The sequence below is a fragment of the Thamnophis sirtalis genome, unplaced genomic scaffold, assembly GCF_051295495.1.
Source record: "Thamnophis sirtalis isolate CommonGarterSnake01/CBP01778 unplaced genomic scaffold, rThaSir2_p1.2 scaffold_11, whole genome shotgun sequence".
Taxonomy (NCBI): Eukaryota; Metazoa; Chordata; class Lepidosauria; order Squamata; family Natricidae; genus Thamnophis; species Thamnophis sirtalis.
In genome coordinates, this window is record NW_028261391.1 from 22,572,466 (window position 1) to 22,591,723 (window position 19,258).

Sequence of the window (19,258 nt, forward strand, 5' to 3'; positions counted from 1 at the left end):
TAGAATCTTTTCAACAATATTCCCCAGAAATAGACTGGGAAAATGGTCAAAAACAGTTGGTTTCAGAGAAGGCTTCTTAAGAAAGGGTGCATACCAATTTCTTCCAGACAGGCAAGCGGTATTTTTTTTGACCATTTTCTTAATGCAGACACTCACAGCTCACAGGATTACACAAAGGAGATAGAAGGAGCCTGGATCTAAACCAAAGGTGTCCCAAGTTCATATCCTAGACCCACGATGGTGAGCCTATAGCACGTGTGCCACAGGTGCCACACAGAGCCCTCTCTGCGGGCATGCAAGCTGTTGCCCCAGTTCAGCTCTACCGCACGTGTGTGTGCGCCTCCCGCTGGCCAGATGATTTTTGGGGCTCTGTTGTGCATGTGTGGGGGTCATGGATGCATGCATGGGAAGTGCATGTGGCACGCGTGCATGGGGGCATAGGGAGAGCAGCCCCCCACATGCATGCATGGGGGGGTCGTGTGCATGCACGGGGACAGGGCACACACGTTGCACGTGCATGCATGGGTAGCACAGGGCACACACATTACATTATGGATGACAAAAAAGCTAGCCACTATTGTCCAAGACAATCCTATTGATTTTTTTTTGGGGGGGGGGAGTTTTGCTTTACTTTTAAACAGCTGAGAGAATAGGGAAAATTCAAAAAAAAAAAAATTCGACAAGGAAGGACAATCAGCTCAAAATCTATTGCTATGGTGGCAAAAACCAAAACGCAGGACTGTACTTGGCTCTTGTAGCATTTGGGAGATTGGTTTTCCATCAACCAGGGCTGTCTGCAGACTCTTTTTTCACAAATAACTCAAAACAGCAAACATATCCAATAGACCTTCGTCCTATTTTCCCTACAACCACCACCTTGTGAGGTACCATGGTAAAACTGAAATCAGATCCTAGAAGATAGCGCTGGCAAGTCACTTCTCTATTACCAGGAAATGATATAGACATCTCCTTATGGCCCCCGGGACACATATGATGCCAAAATTATTCATTCTGTGCACTTAGTTTTATTCAGATAGCCCTGCAGGCCTGTACAGTCCACCATTCCTAATTGAATACGTAAGTAGATGTAGAAATTGCACGGTTCTCTTCATATGGGAGGTATTGGGGAAGGACAAAATTCCCTTTGTACAAATAGGCTGTATTTTTGGGAGGCGTGTTCCTCTGAGAAATCCGACATGTTTCTTCGTAGGCAACTGACATTTTAGCAATATCCAATATATGGCAACTGAAAGTTGAGCTCATTTCAGACAGTAGCTTATGTGCCTGGCTCTAGAATAATTTCTCAAATTTTGCTCAGGCATCAAAATAAATGGGATTCTTATTGCAAGTGAATTCCAAGGTCTGGAAAAACAGTCAGTAACATTAAAATATATTCTTTGCATGATGCATGATGTCTAAAAGAAGGGAAAGGGAAAAAATCATTCTGTCTCAAAATGTATCTTCACTTTATTATTAGAAAATTAAACTTATTACATTATCCTTCAAATGTTCATGTTACATTACAGGTCTGCCTTGTGTACTCATGTTCAGGGAAAGGTTATTTAGTCTTCTAGTTCAGACTCTGTAGCAATTATAAAAAAAAAAAAAACAGGTAGAGATCTGATAATTCTCCTGCATTGGATTCTCTGAGGCTTCAAAAATTGGAAAGAGGTTATACAGAGAGCATTATGATGAGGTCGAAGGAGACAAAAAGATGAAAAGAACCTTTTCAGCTTTATTTAATATCAAGCCTCTAAAACAAAACATTTTAATATAAATTAAGATGGTGATTCATTCATGGAATTTCTGTACAAACAACAGTCTTTTCATGACTTTTAATAAAGTCAAAACTTTGATCCAGGATGAAATTGCTCTGAATTTTCTTCATTCGTTTAATTGTGAGTCTTGCAACAAATACAGCTTGTGGGGCAGTTTCTTGTATAGGACTGATCTGAAGGTGTCTTAACCTTTGACCTTGCCCTTTTTCACAGGAAGTTGTCCTGTTGCTTCAAGGTATTGGTTAATTAATTCTTCCTGTGTATTGAATGAACAGGCTTGATATTTAGTGTATTCCATTGTGTATTCTCCTTTTCCCTGAAGAGAAAATATTCTCATATTATGAAAAATTTAAACAATTTATCAATTTATCAAATGGTCAAGTGCTAGTTTCATGCATTGCATAGTGGAAGAGAATATATAAGCTTAGGTTGACACAGTAAGTAGCTGATAACTGGACTAGCAACTGAGTTTACAATTTGAAAAGGCACTGCAATTCTTTGAAATACATACACTCCTAGAGATAAAAAACCTAGATTTTCAAATCAGCTTCCAACCTTTCTCTAGTCACATATTTGTCTCTGCACTCCTTTTCCTTCACGTTCTCTTCTCATTCAACTAAGGGCGATAAATAAAAGATTTAAACCAATGGCAGAATCGAATTATTTATATATTTATGTATTTATGTGCTGCCCCATCTTGTCTAGAGGCCACCTTGGGTGGCTTATAAACATTTATCTGCCCTGGTGCATCATCTGACACAGATAGCTGTGTTTTAAATGAACCAACCAGAACTGCCCAACTCATATTGTTCTTCACCGGGAGTCAACACAAAAGGCAAAAATAAGTGTAGCCAAAGAAAGAGCTTCTGCATGAATACAAAATCTGTTTATGCTATTTTTGCACAAATCCATATTCCGCCCTTGAAAGGGAAGCAAGAGCCAAAGGAAAAATATGCTTGGAGTGGCTAACAGTGGCAGCAATGTGAAGCACTGTTAGTCATATGGGTTTGCTTAACAGACCAGATGAAAATCTCAGGCTTAGGCTAAAGACTCATCATCATCTTCTATGAATTATTCAGTCTCATTTCCTAGCTATTCCTTCTTTTTTTGCTAGGTTACTTTCTGGATCTCTCCTCCCCTCTCTCCTCCCTTCAGGTTCTCTTTCTACTTTGTTACTTTAAACAAGATTAATTATTCATTTTCAGAAGCTGCATCTGTATCAACACTGAAAAAATGACATGTCCTGTACTAAAAATGGCCTGAATGAGATAATGATGAATGCTGGAAAACTGTAACATTGCTTTAACAAATTCAGAAAGTATCTGCTCATTTACCTCTGTACATGACCTTAGTTCTGTAGCATATCCAAACATACTGTTCAACGCCACCTAAGGAAAAAGTGATAAAGAGAGAATTGGTAATAATTGTTTCTCTTAATTTAAGATGCATCCACAAAATTACAAACCGGGGTTTACAAATGACTGACACATCTACCGCTAACTGCATAGTAAAATTTAAGCTTCCTAGGATGAATTCATGGAATGATATGCAGTTCCTTCATTCCCTTTTTGTAACTTAATTAATAACAAAGAATATCTCGTGACACCTGAAACATCGAATTATTTATAAGTCCTGCTGTATGAACTATAAGATACAGATGCAATTTCATGGTTTCCTCTTCCGAGGATTCAGACAGAGAGGTGTGTGAACCAATCCTGGAAATCTGGATTTTCTGTGTCATAAAAATACAACCCTGATGCTCTCTTCCACACATCATTCATCTGAAAGCATTAGCAAATAAACTTTAAATAATAAAAGTGCCAAAATGAACAGTTAATGTCTAATTTTATTGAAGTTTACTTATTTAGCATATGGCAATGTAAAGAAAGCCAAGTTACTTCCTGGTTGAGACGAATTAGCCAGTGAATCACCATTGCTCAAGGGATGTCCAATGGGTGCTCCCCTCTGTCCTCTCTGCCCAGGTTCCCACCAAAATGGTAACTATTTATCTACTCACATTTTTCATGCTTACAAACTGCTAGGTGGACAAGAGCTAGACAAGGTGGTTGGAGGTCACCCCGCTACTTAGTACCCAGGTCTTAAATTCAGGCCTGCTGACCGTCAAGCCTCAGCTCCAACCACAGAGCCACCACACCCGTTTTAATAAAGTTTTTAATAAGCATAGTAAAAACGAATATAAACTAACAAGAAGGAAAAATAAAAATTTACAAGGTGCAGAAAAAAGTCAAAGAAAAAAAATAGGAAAGAAAAAGGCAAGCCCCCCAATAATAAATATATGACTTTCAACCTTCATTATACACTTTTTCACCCTCTTGTAAAGTTACAAATAAAAAATAACCCTAATTTTTACCTATATGAAACCCAAAATCATCTTTTTAGTCTTGATTCAGCAAAAAACAAAAAAAACCACTAGGAATTACCAGAAACATAAAACAAATAATTTATCTCTTAAATAATGCAACTTTATATTCCTTTCTTTTGTTCTTCACACATCTTAATTTTTAAATCATTACTCTGGCATTACAAGATTTGATCTTTCATCAATCTTTAGTATTCAAGTGGAATTTTCACAGCTTTTACGAGCTTATTTGGAAAAATAAGTAAAGAGGCATCAACCCAGATTTTTTTATATTTGTCTTTTGAATTCACATTTTGGTAACCTCAATTTTGTTGTCTTCCATAGCTTCAAACTCTTTAATGTCTATGTCAAATAAAAGTTTGATTTTTTTTTCATCATCTTCTAAAAAAAATTAATTGAAATCTGTAACCATTCTGAGATATTAATTATTATTATTAGTGTTTTGGTAAATAGATATGAATAAAATCATTATTTGAACAGTAACTTTAGATGGTATAGGTAGAGGACAGGAAGGCTTGGGGGAACGTTGTCCATGGGGTTGCGAAGCATCGGACACAACTCGCAACTGACAACAATATTAGATGACAGTAGTACATACATACCTCAGCAGTAAGAATAAAATAGTCTTCAGCTGCCTCTTGCCCAGTGATAACACCATGACGGCGATTAATTCCAGCCATGACTGGTCCTTGGAATTCAACTGGTGCTAGGATTTCCACATCCATAATGGGCTCAAGAATACATGTTCTTGCTTCTTTCAGAGCTGAGTTAAAGGAAGAGATGATACAATACCTATACAGTCAAATGCCCTTTTATATTTACGATTTAACACACATCATCATAGAGAGTCAACTTGTAGTAAGGTGGGTGGCAAATAAATTTAATATAAATGAATGAATGAATATCTATATAGATGTGCAGTGTGTAAAGACTTGTTTTCACATCAAGTTGAGTAATAATAAAAAAACATCATTTGTAAAAAACAAGTTGCATGATATACCCCAAGACAGGCAGTTTTATGGCCATGCCAGTTGGAGGAAACAGTAAACCATCCATCTAGAATCAAGAGGGATTTTCCTTACTGAAAATTTTGAAATGAGCATCAAGTAACAGCTTGTTAAACACTGCTTAGTGCAGGAGTGTCAAATGGCAGCCCACGGGCTGGATGTGTCATGCCCAGGCCACACCCAGTCCAGCTCCACAAATGGGGAAAATGTTGCGAAACATCACTTGACGCGATGGTTTTGACATCTTTGGCTTAGTGGATTCCTGTTTCTCTAGAGAGCTGCACTAGATGATCTACAAACGTTTCTAACACATTCAGTCATTCATACATTCAATTATTTTATGAATGTTACATCCACTTATTAATATAAAGCCCAAATATGTTTGCAAAAAACAAGATGGGGGAAATCTTAACTTAATAGTAACAGCATTGGAAGGGACCTTGGAGGTCAGCCAGTCCAACCCCCTGCTAACGCAGAAGACCTATACTAGGGATTCAAACTGCCGACCCTTCTGATTGACAGAAGTCTTAGCCACTGAGCCACCTAGCCAGACCAACCAATTAGTCCAACCGGGCTAACCAAATCATGATAAGCAGATATAAATAGGAAAGAAATGCAATTCTTCAGAACATAAAGACAAGTCTAAAGTCCTAAGTGATGGCTAGCAATAAGAATGAAAGAACTAGACACTTGATGTGTGGGTTGGTTAGTTGGATATAAAGAACTATCCGTGTTTTTAAATATTGATAGAAAGATATAAATTGGGACTGGAACTGTTGTTGCAATGGGGTTGTTAAATAAGTCACATCTAATTGTATGACCTTTTTCACATTCACTAAGCAAAACACCATGATCATTAAATGAATCATACAGTCATTAAGCAAATCCTGCTTCCTCCATTGGCTTTGCTTGTTGGAAATCACCTGGGAAGTTGCAAATGGCCATAATGCAACCCTAAGATGCTACAACCATTGTAAATACATGCCAATTGCCAAGCCCCCAGATTTTGATAACATGATGATGGAGATGTGGTGGTCATAAGTGCAAGGACCAGATGTTTTTTTTTCAGCACCCTTGTAACTTCAAACAATCATTTCATGAATGATCATAAGTTGAAGACTACCTATATTAGTATTATGGATAAATGAGAAAGCAAGAGAGAAAGCATTTGAAAAAAAAACTTCTCTGTACCTTGCCTCATGGCACCTTCAGCAGCTCGGATGAAAGAGATTTCATTAGAATCCACCATGTGAGAAGCTCCATCCTCCAAGACAAACCGGATTCCTGAAATCTTGTGACCTATCAATGGGCCTTTCTCACATGCATCACGGAATCCCTATAAAACATGACTTGGCCATTAGTGATTTCGGACCCAAATGATACTGTAGACCAGGGGTAGTCAACCTTTTTATACCTACTGCCCACTTTTGTATCTCTGTTAGAAGTAAGATTTTCTAACCACCCACCGGTTCCACAGAAATGGTAATTTATAAAGTAGGGAAGTAACTTTATTTTATAAAATTTATAAAGCAGAGTTACAGCAAATCCCTACTACCCACCATGAAAGCTGGAATGCCCACTAGGGACCAGGTTGACTACCACTACTGTAGACTTTAACAGTCAGAAAGTTACTGAAAATATACATACAGAAAATATGATTCAAAGCAATGATTTGCAATCAGGACATAATTAGGCATGTTCAGCATTGAAAATAAAATGAAACCTTAAGAGAGTGTGACATACTATAAATTAAATGTTGTTGCTGACTCTTAGAGATCACATAAATATTGTAAAATTAGGTTATTGCAAAAAAGAAATGAGATATTTGGAGATAACCTTTCATGGTTTTAAAATCCTAAGAAATGGGGGATGAACTCAAGCCCTGTAGTGATCTCCCCATATATCTACAACTTCCAAAAACTGCTGGTGTTTGCTTAAAATTTGGGTTCTAATTCACTACTCTGAAAAGAAATCTCACTATCTACTAGAATTGTAACTCAAAGTAATTATGCTCTAAAAGTAAAATTATAACAGTACAGGGGCCTGTCTGCAATCATGTCTGGCTTATATTTAATGTAATAAAACTAAAATAAATATATATTACCTTTTCAATAGCCGGAATAAACTGTTTTGGAACATTTGTCCCAACTGTTTTGTCAAGAAATTCCACTTTGGTATAATTCTCTGGTTCTAGAGGCTCCAGATACCCTATTACTTTTCCATACTGGCCTGACCCACCAGACTGCTTTTTGTGAGTATAATCAAACCTGCAAAAAATGAAAATATTATGTTAGAGGCAAATCACATCTGTTCCTGTTGTTTAATGCAATATAATGTAATGTAAAGTAATACACATTATGTGTTATGGTTATGATGACAAGCGGCTTTGTGATCAGTCTGTGTGATCAACACTGATTTTCAAACCTGCAGGCTAATTTCAAATACAAACTAGTATTTGTGTATTTTTATTATCAAGACATTTCATTTTAAAAACATTGTTTTATGGGGGCCAACAGGAAGATATTTTTATTTATAGGTTATTATAACCTTTAAATAACTACAAAATAGCTTTACAATGCCTTTGGCTTGTGTGACAGAATTAAGGGTAATAGGGAATTGAGCAGAATTTCTCTCTTTGCACACAAAATAGAATTGAACGGAAGGATAATTAAAGGAACACGTTGAAACTGTGACTGCAATCTGCAATGATTTTCTGGGGAAGCTTCAGTGAAGCCTATGTCCAGATGCTTCAAGGAACAAGGCAAATCAACCCAATCTTAAATTGCACTAAGAGAGGGATACAATCAAGGTCAAGCGAGGTACGAATACCACTCTATAAACCCTTAGTAAGACCACACCTAGAGTACTTCATCCAATTTTGGTCATAACACTATAAAAAAGATGTTGAGACTCTAGAAAAGTGCAGAGAACAGCAACCAGGATGATTGGGGGACTAGAGATTAAAATTTATGAAGAACAGTTACAGGAACTGGGCATGGCTAGTCTAGTGAAGAGAAGGACCAGAGAAGACATGATAGCAGTTCTCCAATATTTGAGGGGCTCCCACAGAGAGGAGGGGGGTCAAGCTATTTTCCAAAGCACCTGAAGGCCAGATAAAGAATAATGGATGGAAACTGATCAAGGAGAGATTCAACCTAGAAATAAGGAGAAATTTTCTGACAGTGAGAGGAATCAACCAATGGGATAGCTTACTTTCGGAAATTGTGGGAGCTTCATCACAGGAGGCTTTCAAGAAGAGATTGGACTGCCATTTGTCAGAAATGGTGGAGGGTCTCCTGCTTGGGCTGGGGGGGTTGGACTAGATGACCTACAAAGTCCCTTCTAACTCTGTTAATCTAATCTAATCTATTTGCTTTTTTCAAGGCAGAGCACACAGTCCTCCTCCTTCGCTCCTGACTTCCCATGACAGCTCTGTGATGTGGGTGAGGCTAAGAGGGAGCCCGTCCCGAAGCCCTGGATAAGGTTTTTTCAATTTTATTTCGTCAAGCATGAATTATATAACAGATGGAAGTATAAACATGATTATGAATACATGAAATGAATACAAATACAAGGGAATATTAGGACAGGGACAGTAGGCACGCTGCTGCGCTTATGCACATCTCTTAAAGGCCTCTTAGAAAGGGGGTGAGGTTGACAGTAGACGGTCTAAGGTTAAAGTTGTGGGGGGTTTGGGGGAAGAGACCACAGTGTCAGGTAGAGCATTCCAGGCATTGACAATTCTGTTGCTGAAGTCGTATTTTCTGCAATCGAGTTTGGAGCGGTTTACATTAAGTTTGCATCTATTGTGAGCTTCTGTATCATAAGGACATTGTAGCAGATAATTTTATGTATTAGGTCCCATTGTCTAAGCCCAAAATTTTAAGTCTGGTGGCATAAGGTTGGCTTGCTCCACTCGGTAAATAACTGAACTTAGCCCCAGGTTTGGGGGGGGGGGGGAGAAGAGGAAAAGAGAAGGAGGGAGGGAGGAGGAAGCACTGCCCAACCCTTTCTCTGAATTGCCAGCGAACTCTGCTCTCTAAAAGCAAACATTCTTCGGGATGGAACGTTCTCCTTTGCCCTCTGACTGCACTCCCCTTGCAGGCTCTTTCGTGGCCAATTAATCCCCAAAGCCGGAACGGTTCGCCTGGTTTTTTCCTTGCTAGAGCCGTCGCGCCCAATAATTTAAAGCAGTGTTTCCCAACCTTGCTGGCTGGGGAATTCTGGGAGTTGAAGTCCACAGGACTTAAAGTCACCAAGGTTGGGAAACACTGATTTAAAGAACACCTGACTTCAAGGGCGGTTTCCAATAGTTTCTGAGCCGCTTTCCTAAGCTGAAGCCGGATTCCGGCTCCTGCAATCGAAGCAGCGCTCGGATCAGGCCCCTTCCTTGCAGCCCCGCGGAGATGCGGACCCTCGGCGGCCCAGGAGCCCCCGCTCGGCTCCTCCAGCTGCTGCTGCTTCCGGCTTCCTTGGTGCTGGCGGACCCGGAGAGGCCTCCGCGCGCCTCGACCGACTCCGCCCAGCTGCTCCTCGGGGAGCTTCCTGTCGGAGCCCCGATGGAGATCTCGGCGTCCCATTACGCGGCCAGCAGAGCCGCCGGCGTGGTGTTCCACTACCTCACCTATCAGCGCGGGAGCCCGCACAGGCTGTTCGAAATGGGGCGAGTGAAGCAAGCCAGCCTGGAGGTGAGCCCGGAGGGAAGGAAGGAAAGGCGCCTCCCGCCCAGCTACCTACCGCCAGCACCGAAGCCAGCAGTTGTGTTTGGCAGAGCTTACAGACCTGGCAAGAACAGATGGGGGAGAGAGTCCTGGGGGGAGCAAGGGGGGGTATTGAATTTTGATCCCGAGGCGCCTCCCTCCCTGCTTAAAAACAAAACTCAACTTCCCCTGTCCAAACTTGTCTCCTCGCCCACGGTAGGAATCGCACCTGCAACTATTAAGCGCCTTCAACTCAGGATTGTCATCCCTTCATGGGCTTTCCCGAGCTATCCATCATTGCATTTCCCAGACAGGGGCAATACCAATAGGTAAAGGTTTCCCCCCCCCTCCTCCTCCTCGCACATATGTGCTAGTCTTTCCCAACTTTAGGGGGCAGTGCTCATCTCTGTTACAAAGACGATGAGCCAGGGCTGTCCGAAGACATCTCCGTGGTCATGTGGCCGGCATGACTAAACGCTAAAGGCGCACACAACGGTGTATGCCTTCCCACCAAAGATGGTCCCTATTTTTCTACTTGCATTCTTACATGCTTTCGAACTGCTAGGTTGGTAGAAGCTAGGACAAGTAACGGCACTCCGTTACGCGGCGCTAAAGATTTGAAATGCCAAACTGCCGAACCTTTCTGATTGACAAGCTCAGCGTCTTAACCACTGATCCCTTTCAATAGCAATAGTACTTATATTTATATAGCATTTATAGGCAGCTTTACAGCCCTCTCTAAGAGATTTACAGAGTCAGCCTTTTGCCCCCAACAATCTTGAGCCTCATTTTACCAACCTTGGAAGGATGGAAGGCTGAGTCAACCTTGAGCCTGTGAGACTCAAACTGCCCATCTGCTGGCAACCACAGTTAGTCTGCAATATCACATTCTAACCATTGCTCCACCAGGGCACTTAAAAGTGAAAATATCAATTGGAAACCATTTTTTTTTAAAAAAAAGATTGTTACAGTGTTTTGCATTCCCTAAATAACAATACTGATCTGATCTGGTCAAAATAGCAACTGAAAGTCACTGAAAATGTTGGGACTATACCCTCACAGCCATGATCATATATACTGGGGATATGGGACTTGTAGTCCTCAAAACACCTGAACACAAGCTGGAAAAGATGGAATAAATGTACCATGAGTTTACCTCTGCAAGGTTGACATGCTATGAATTTCATAAACACATCAGAATTTTAAAGAATTACTTTATGACAGTTCACTTTGTTTTTCAGCAAAGAGCTTAAATTAAGGCTTTATGCCTTTCCCTTCCTGTTTTCACCAATAAACCCATACAGATAAAGAATAGCAACCTCTACCAAAATATTCAAGGTAAGCAATGTAATAATTCTCTTTTTATTTTAGAATATTCCAGGTTCTGGGCATAAATACCGTCTTAAGTTTGAAGTGAAAGAAAGCATTGAGAATGTAAGTTTGGGTCTTTTATTTTCTTTACTATAAGCTGAATGACGTTTAGGGACTGACATAGATGCTGGAGGCCCTAATCTGCATCCCCACCCCAAATAAACATACGTAATGTGGGCAGATCTGCCCCAAATCACTATTTTGAGGCTACTATTAGGAATGAGGGAAGCTGTTTTGAGAAAGGCAAAGGGAAGGCTGCTGGGATGTGTGTTTATGGATGCATGTCTGTAGGGACTGAGGTTAAAACCTTTCCTCTTTTCTAAGCCAAACTTCCTCATAATCATAGGTTAGAGGTGTCTTTTAATCCAACTACCTGTCTAGAGCAGGAATCCTCAGATCATCCACCCTCTCATGGTTGCCGATAGCAATAATGGTGATGAAAAATTGTTTGTGAGAGACAGAGAGCAAATTCAAAGCTATTGTAAATTATTAGTCATGTTTTATGGCTTAAGCTCACTATGATCCCAGCAACTGTGGTTTATTATATAATGGCAATTAAAACAAAAACAAAGCTCATTGTTCTTCAGAAGAACTAGAAGTAAAGACTTAAAGCCACTCCACCCGCCCCAAATCTCTATTCCCATCTAACACACATTTGGTGTGTGTATGTGTGTACACACACACACACATATATGGGTTACCTAAGAAGAGGATAAAGCGTACACTGACTCAAAAAAGTTTTAAACAAAATATAAAACCCCTTTAAAAAACAAGGACTTTTTGTGATATAATCTCATTTTTTTTAATGGGGACCTTACATACCATCAAGTTCTTGCTACTGAATTATCCCACCATACAATGTGAAGGATAAATATGAAATGACATCTTATCTTTTCTACATAAATTTTTTATGTAAGCCGCCCTGAGTTCCCTCAGGGAAAAGGGCAGCCTATAAATGTTAATAAACATTCAAACAAACATAAATGGTCCTGGTGACACGATAAGAGCAGAAAGAAATAGCAGAACAGAATCCATCATCGAAGGGAGTTGTAAACTATTCAGCCATCGTTATTTACCTACAAACCTTAAAGGTGCTGAAGCTGAGCAATGTTGCTGCAAAGCAAGACTTGATCTATCTCATTCGGATGGCATCAGGTTTACTGTGAATTAAAATGAAGCCAAATGATGCTAGCAATACCTACAGAAGTTTTAAACTGGTCCAATTATTTCTGCAACAGGGCACATACCAGGATTGCACAGCCGAGATACTTTATCATCTTGGTGACACACCTGTTGCTCCTGAAATACATTATACTATGGAAAGGGCGTTTAAGACACATTCGACAGAAGCAGACAACCTATTCTACAGCAGAATTCAGCACCTGACTGAGCCATTAGAGACCCGAAATATACCAGGTAATACGCAATGCTGCCATTTAAAGTGTTGCATTCTAAAATTAAATAACATCTATTTATTTGTGTTTTCAAATAACCGGTGACAGGAGACCCTAAACATAAACTATTACAGTATATCTTCCTACCTAAAAACTGATAGGAAGCTCCAGAGAATCTTCCCTTCTCAATGGCAGGTTTTGCATTTTTCTATTCCAACATATAAAGGTCTAGAGGCCTGACCATATTCCTATTCATTAAAATGTGTGGCCATTTCTTGCAGGCACATACCTATTTTAAATATTTTTACGAGATCTTTGCATGGATTTTTCCTTTAAAAAAATATTCTAATTTCATTTCTGTTATTCACCATCTAAATAAGGAGATCTGACTTTCATTTGAACCAGTCAGAGTCATCGTGATTGGAAATACAGAAAAAAGTAAGGTTTTCACGGTGACATCCTATCTCATCCTTTTCTTAAAATCCATAAATAAGCAGCGATATATAAATGTATTACTTGCATTTCTGTTTACAGTGTTTTTATTTTTTTTCTTGGGAACGCGTAATGATAACAAACCAGGAGTCTTAAAAAGTGAATCCTGGTCTATGCGTACTTATCTCAGGGTAAATCTATTGCTTTAGTATAAAATACCAGATTGTTTTAAAATACCAGAATATTAACATGGGTACACACTATATTGCCTGAATTTGTCAGATGTTTCATTTTTAAGGGGGGGGGGGTAGCACTTCCTAAGACTAAGTTGGGGGCCCATTTCTCAAAAAGAAAATGGCAACCCTGACCAGGGGGCCCTTTGCAAGAATTTGTCTTGTGTGCAAGTTAAATTCACTTCCTGGACCAGAGTGGGGTGGGTTCTGCCCACTGTCCTTCCTGCCTTAATCATTTCCCAATAGAATTACTGCACTGTGCTCTCTGTTGTGCTGCCCTTGAAGTCACACCTGACATGGGACCAGGTTACTTGCTGGACTACCTGGTCTCTTAAGGTTTCTGGCTGCTCCAGAGCCAACAGAATGAGAATGATCGAAATCCCTTCTATAGAACATTATCACCTTACAGAGACTTCTTTGTCATGATTGCTGCCCAATAGAACAACCTTACCCTTGAGATCTGCAGAGCCCTGACCCTCTCAGTCTTTCAGAAGGCTGAGAAGGCCTGGTTTTTTCCTCATGCATTGGGTCAGGATGTGTGGTGTGTGCCCATAATATATCTTTGTTTGTGAAATTGCTATTATGAAGTCTTTGGATATATTTTTCTCTCCACTGGATTTTTTTTTTAAAAAACCTTAAATTTGATTTTTAGTAAGGTGCTCAATACCCAGAGTCATATATTGAAGACGGGTAACCATATAAAATTTCAAAACAAATAAACAGAAGTTATTTACGGTCCCAACAATGGTGCAAAACAACAATCATATTTGGCTATAGGATGTCTGTAGCTATTAGAATTATAATTACCTCCAATATGGATCTTAAGAGTAATACATGCCCAATGTTGCCCACATAGTGTTGTCCATCCAGACTTGGTTTTTTCTTTTTTTTTTCAATAGTTGTTTCAACTACACGGCTACTAGATCAAAATCCAAGTTCCAGATACACAAGAATGCATGCATGTTGCATATCCAGATAAATTTTGCTAAAGCATGCATATTCACAATGCTGCGTTTAGCCCTGCATTTTCTCTCTCTCAAAATTTATTTCAGTACAACTTTTACTTATATTTCCAGATAATGTTGGAAATATGCCAGAAGAAATGAAGCCTATTTTCAACTTAGCCAAGGTTGCCTCTGGATATATAGTATGGCAGAATTCAACAGAAAACACCTTGTACAATATGATTCAAATTAAAAATGTCAAACAAGTGGTAAGTCGAGTTTCTTTCCGACCCCCCTCCAAAAGACTGCTTCCCACTTCTATGTTATGACTGTTTTAAGAACATCAACTTCACTATTTATGACTCAAAAATCGCTAACTCATTTCCCCAGAGCAAAAATAATGCAGCAGTCCAGCCACTTGACAGTGGGGTGGGCAGCATAATAAACTTAATAAAATAAACATTAAAGAACTACAGAGCCAAAGGATAACAGAAGTCATGCTATTTGGCATTCCCCTCTTGAGAAATCTGGGATTCACAAATTACAAGACCCTCCAGCTCAGGAAAGACTAACACAAAGGCCAGAGATGGAAAGGTTAAAAGGGGGAAGAGACAGGTCATTTTACAGGTTAGTTACGTGAAATCTTGATTCAGGCCATAGGCCAGACATTTCCCACCCCCAACTTAAAAAGAAACACTTCTGAGTACTCTGCTGCATTTTATTTTTAATTTTGTTTTGTTCTTTTATAATACGGCTGAACAATTTTTCTGGACTGATGGTTGTACTATTTTTTCCTTACAATTTGGTAACACGTTATTCGAGGTTGGGGATACCAAAAACAAACATGAGATTTATAGCACAGTATAGATTAATTCCTGCAGTATGCTGCCTTTTTAAAAAAAACCTTTCTATTCTGTTTTACCCTGAAATTATAAGGAATATGAGGTCATGAAAATGCAATAAGCCAAGGAGTCACTCCCTAATGGTTTAATATTATGATAAAATAAGCAAAGTGTCATAAAATAATAAGCAAAAAATGAGCAAACAATTTGCTGGGATAAGACAAGTATGTTTCTCCTTAAGAGAGAATATAACCCTCTGGGTTTTTTAAAAGAGAAAAGTTTCAAACTATAGTTGCTTGAGCCAGTAGAATATTTTTAAAAAATTTGGCGGCTTTGCACCTAAGCTTATATGATTAAGACAGGAAAACTAAATCTCTTATTTTTATTCTGTTGTCAAATATACATTCTGTATATTATATAAAATTAATGATCTGTATTTAACCAAGGACTGTAACTGCTGAACTGGTTTTTCCTTTTATGGTTTCAGAAAAGAAATGATGACTATCTTGAATTTTCCTATGAGGTTTTATTCCATGATATTGTCTCCCAGGTAAGTAACATTTTGAAAACGTGTTTGCTTTTTTTTATAAAAGGGCACAACAAAAGTTATGCATCTTATTTTCATATAACAACAATATTGGACGTCCAGACAATGGTCAAAGACACTAAACTGGATATATAAGAAATTGTTCCAAAATAGGGAGCAGTGTTGTACAGATACTCCTCAACTTACAATAGCAATAGCATTTAGACTTATATACCATTTCACAGCACTTTGCAGCCCTCCCTAAGTGGTTTACAGAGTCAGCATATAGCACCCAGCAATCTGGGTCCTCATTTTACCGACCTTGAAAGGATGGAAAGGATGGAAACCTTGAGCAGGTCAGAATCGAACTCAAACTCCTGGCAGCGAAGCGTGAATTAGTCTGCAATACTGGATTTAACCACTGCACTACCACGATTCCTACAACTACAACTGGAAGCAGAATTTCTGCTGTTAAGCAAGGTGGTTGTTAAGTAAGTCATGCCAGTTTTAAGACCTGGTTGCCGTGGTTGCTGAGTGAATCACTGCTGTTATTAAGAGACTCACCCAGTTGTTAAGCAAATCCAGCTTCCCCCATTGACTTTGCTTGTTGGAAGTCGATTGGGAAGGTCCCAAATAGTGACCATAGGACCCTGGGATACTGCAACATTAAAAACACACACCAGTTGCCAAGCACCCAAATTTTGATCATGTGATTGTGGAGAATGCTGCAATGGTAGTAAGTGTGAGGATCGCTCATTAGTCATGTTTTCAGTGCTGTTGTAATTCTGAATGGACGTAAGTCAAGAACTACCTGTAGCCTGCACTCTATAAGTGCAGCCTGATCTGATTCACGTCCAGCAAAACATAAGAACAAGATAGCCCGAAGAACAAGATAACACTCTTATTTAGTCGTGAGCAGATCCCAACTTTTGTTTCCAGAATGGGAATAAGGTTTAATGCTTATAATTCAATGGGATGGCAAAAAAAGCATGGAATATTTTGGCTTCTAAACCATCTGTCTTATCAAAATGAAACCCTAAAAGACCAGAACCGTGAGTTCTATGGTAGCAAATCTAAATTTGAAAGAGAACTCACAGTAATTATTGGGAAGAACAGCAGGGATTGAATAAGATGCCCAAGCCTAGAGAACAGACAAACTGAAAATATTAACATCAGTTTCAAAATTCATGTTACGCTGATCAAAGACTTCTTGATAGGGAATCTTAAATGCCTGTAAGGGTATCATTGTTCAAACTATCATTTACGGTTGTTCTTTTACAACAGCATTTAGTATTGAAAGAAATGAAGAAGACTTTACAGGTGGCCATTGCCGATTTCTAAGCATACAGTAGTTCTTAGTAAAGGCAGCGGAAAGGGAATTATCATTTCCTTTGATCTAGATGCTCCTTTTTAAAAAATCTAGTTAGCAACTTTGGATATCCAATACAAGTAGTATTATGACCATAATTAAGCCAAAATTTTATCATGCTAAGTGAAACATTTGTTAAGCGAGTTTTGGTCCATTTTACGACTTTTCTTGCCACAGTTGTTAAGTAAATCAACATTAAGTTAATAATCCGGTTAAGTGCGCCTGGCTTCCCCATTGATTTTGCTTCTCAGAAAATTGCAAAGGGTATTTGCATGATCTGGGGACACTGCAACTGTCATAAATGTGAACCAGTTGCCAAGCATCCAAATCTTGGTGACATGACCATGGGGATGCTGCAATAGTCATACATTTTAAAAAATGGTCATAAGTCACTTTTTTTTCAGTGCATTGCAAAACAAAGTTCGTTGTAACTTCAAATGGTCATTATATGATCTGTTGTAAATCAAGGGCTACATATACATATTTTTAAGAAAAGGGGGGTCACACAATACTATCCTAAGATTTAGGACTGACCTGAGGACCAAAGAGGATTACAACTGGGTTGAGGACCAAAATTTAACCAAAGATGAATATTGTTTATTTTCTTGAATTGAATCTCAGAAACCAGAAATTCTATATATCTGCCCATTTGAGGGTTTCCCTCCCCTATCTAGAAACAGAAATTCACTGTTGAATATTCCCAGTGTCAGGCCATCTCCCTGGTACAATGAACGGAAACGTATGGTCTCTGCCCTATTAGAATTCTAGTAGATTACAATACCTGATTATTTTGAAGGGCCTTTAAGATGTGGTTGACTTAACCACCACAATTGAGCCCAACATTTCTGTTGCTAAGTGAAATATTTTAAAGTGAGTTCACCCCCTGACTTTGGGACACTGCAACAGTCATAAATATGAGTCAATTGCCAAGTATCTGAATTTTGATCACATGACCATGGGGATGCTACAACAGTTGTAAGTGTGAAGAATGGTAATAAGTCAATTTTTTCACTGCTGTTGTAACTTTGGTCGGTCACTAAACAAACTGTTGTAAGTTGAGGACTACATGTACTTGACTGACTGCTCAAGATGTAGCAACAGGTTGTGGCTGGGTTGTGTTAGTTACAATCCCGCCAGCTGGATATGCTTATAAATTTGATCTGAGTATTGCCATTTGGCCCTAGCATTTTTCTGAAAAACTGAACCATAGAATGAGTACTGCTGTTGAACACATTGGACTGGCACATAAGCCAGAATAATCAATCATCCTGCTGGATTTAGCTCAATGTTCAAGTCTGTCAAGGAAATTTTGAAATGTGGCTTTGCTCTCGAAAGCTTTAGCCGCTCACTCCGTTTTACTGCCATATGCAGGCGGAGTCCTTTTGTAAGATGTAAGTTAATTGCAAGGGTACAGCAAAGTCTACCTTCTACGCTTTTTCTAAAAACACCACAGCACTACAAGAAAGTGCTAGCCAGGGAATCCACTTTCATGCAAACCTGAGCTATGGGGAGACTCAGCGGTGGTACCGCATATCATTCAGAAAAGGCAGTGGGAGAACTGAAGTAGCCGAAGTACAAAGGGCAAGGTTGGAGATACACACACAAACACAGGTGCACATTCTCATTCCAATTTCATGATCTGCGAAATTCAACTTACTAGGGCTGTGAGGTTCCTCTCTATTTCCACCCTGGAAGCAACTACAACAGCCTTGCAAACTTTTTGTTTCACAATTCAAAAGCCTAAGGCACATTTGCATTACAGATCTGAAAATCTAGCTTTCAAATCAAAGTACATCAGACAATGTTTTAGGAGGTTTTTTTTTCTGTGATCCACATTCTGAATTGCCTGGTCAATAGCTCAATTACCTTTATTAATAGGAAAAAGAGATAGGAAAAGAAGAAAGAAATGAATGTGGCATAAAGTACCAAAAAAGGGGCAAAACCTTGTCTTGATGCAATACTCAGAAATAAAATATACTTCCCAGATTTCCCTAAAACTTGAATATTTCAAACATTTTGTCTTTTTTATTTGCAGGAAACTATTCCTTGGCACATGCAAGTTCTATGGCATCCACAGCATGGAGTGAAAGTAACACAGAATAGTCGCCAGTCAAAGTGATATTAATTAAATCTTGTTCAATTGATGAGGTGAAAGCAACTACATAACAGCTGATAAAAATACTGCTTGGAGGTTTTAGATACCCTTCCAATTCTGAATATCCTCCAAGAACTTAAATAAATATCCTTGACTCTGGTTTGGCAGCTCTTACTTATTAGAACTG

General features: G+C 39.1%; 2 protein-coding genes across 2 annotated transcripts in view; one reads left to right on the forward strand and one right to left on the reverse strand.

Annotated features, from left to right (window-relative positions):
• Positions 1-1,722: 1,722 nt before the first annotated feature.
• The window catches only part of GFM1 (G elongation factor mitochondrial 1), a 42,563-nt gene continuing 25,027 nt past the window's right edge, over positions 1,723-19,258 (reverse strand). The window contains exons 14-18 of the mRNA XM_014062488.2: positions 7,270-7,432; positions 6,357-6,501; positions 4,761-4,921; positions 3,113-3,166; positions 1,723-2,094 (exon numbers count right to left, since the gene is read on the reverse strand). Of these exons, the coding sequence (XP_013917963.2) occupies positions 1,963-2,094; positions 3,113-3,166; positions 4,761-4,921; positions 6,357-6,501; positions 7,270-7,432 (655 nt within the window). The 3' untranslated portion in view covers positions 1,723-1,962. The remainder of the gene's footprint in view (positions 2,095-3,112; positions 3,167-4,760; positions 4,922-6,356; positions 6,502-7,269; positions 7,433-19,258) is intronic.
• On the forward strand, positions 9,368-19,230 carry LOC106545827 (latexin). The gene is made up of 6 exons (XM_014062489.2): positions 9,368-9,853; positions 11,237-11,299; positions 12,475-12,652; positions 14,372-14,508; positions 15,569-15,631; positions 19,012-19,230. The coding sequence occupies exons 1-6, from the start codon at positions 9,572-9,574 to the stop codon at positions 19,093-19,095; spliced, it is 807 nt and encodes a 268-aa protein (XP_013917964.2). The 5' UTR covers positions 9,368-9,571; the 3' UTR covers positions 19,096-19,230.

Excerpts from the sequence above, each read along its gene's own strand:
- LOC106545827 (XM_014062489.2), top strand. The coding sequence starts at position 9,572 with ATGCGGACCCTCGGCGGCCCAGGAGCCCCCGCTCGGCTCCTCCAGCTG. Across the intron at positions 9,854-11,236 it reads TGAAGCAAGCCAGCCTGGAG|AATATTCCAGGTTCTGGGCA; the intron begins GTGAGCCCGGAG and ends TTTTTATTTTAG. Across the intron at positions 11,300-12,474 it reads TGAAAGAAAGCATTGAGAAT|GGCACATACCAGGATTGCAC; the intron begins GTAAGTTTGGGT and ends TTTCTGCAACAG.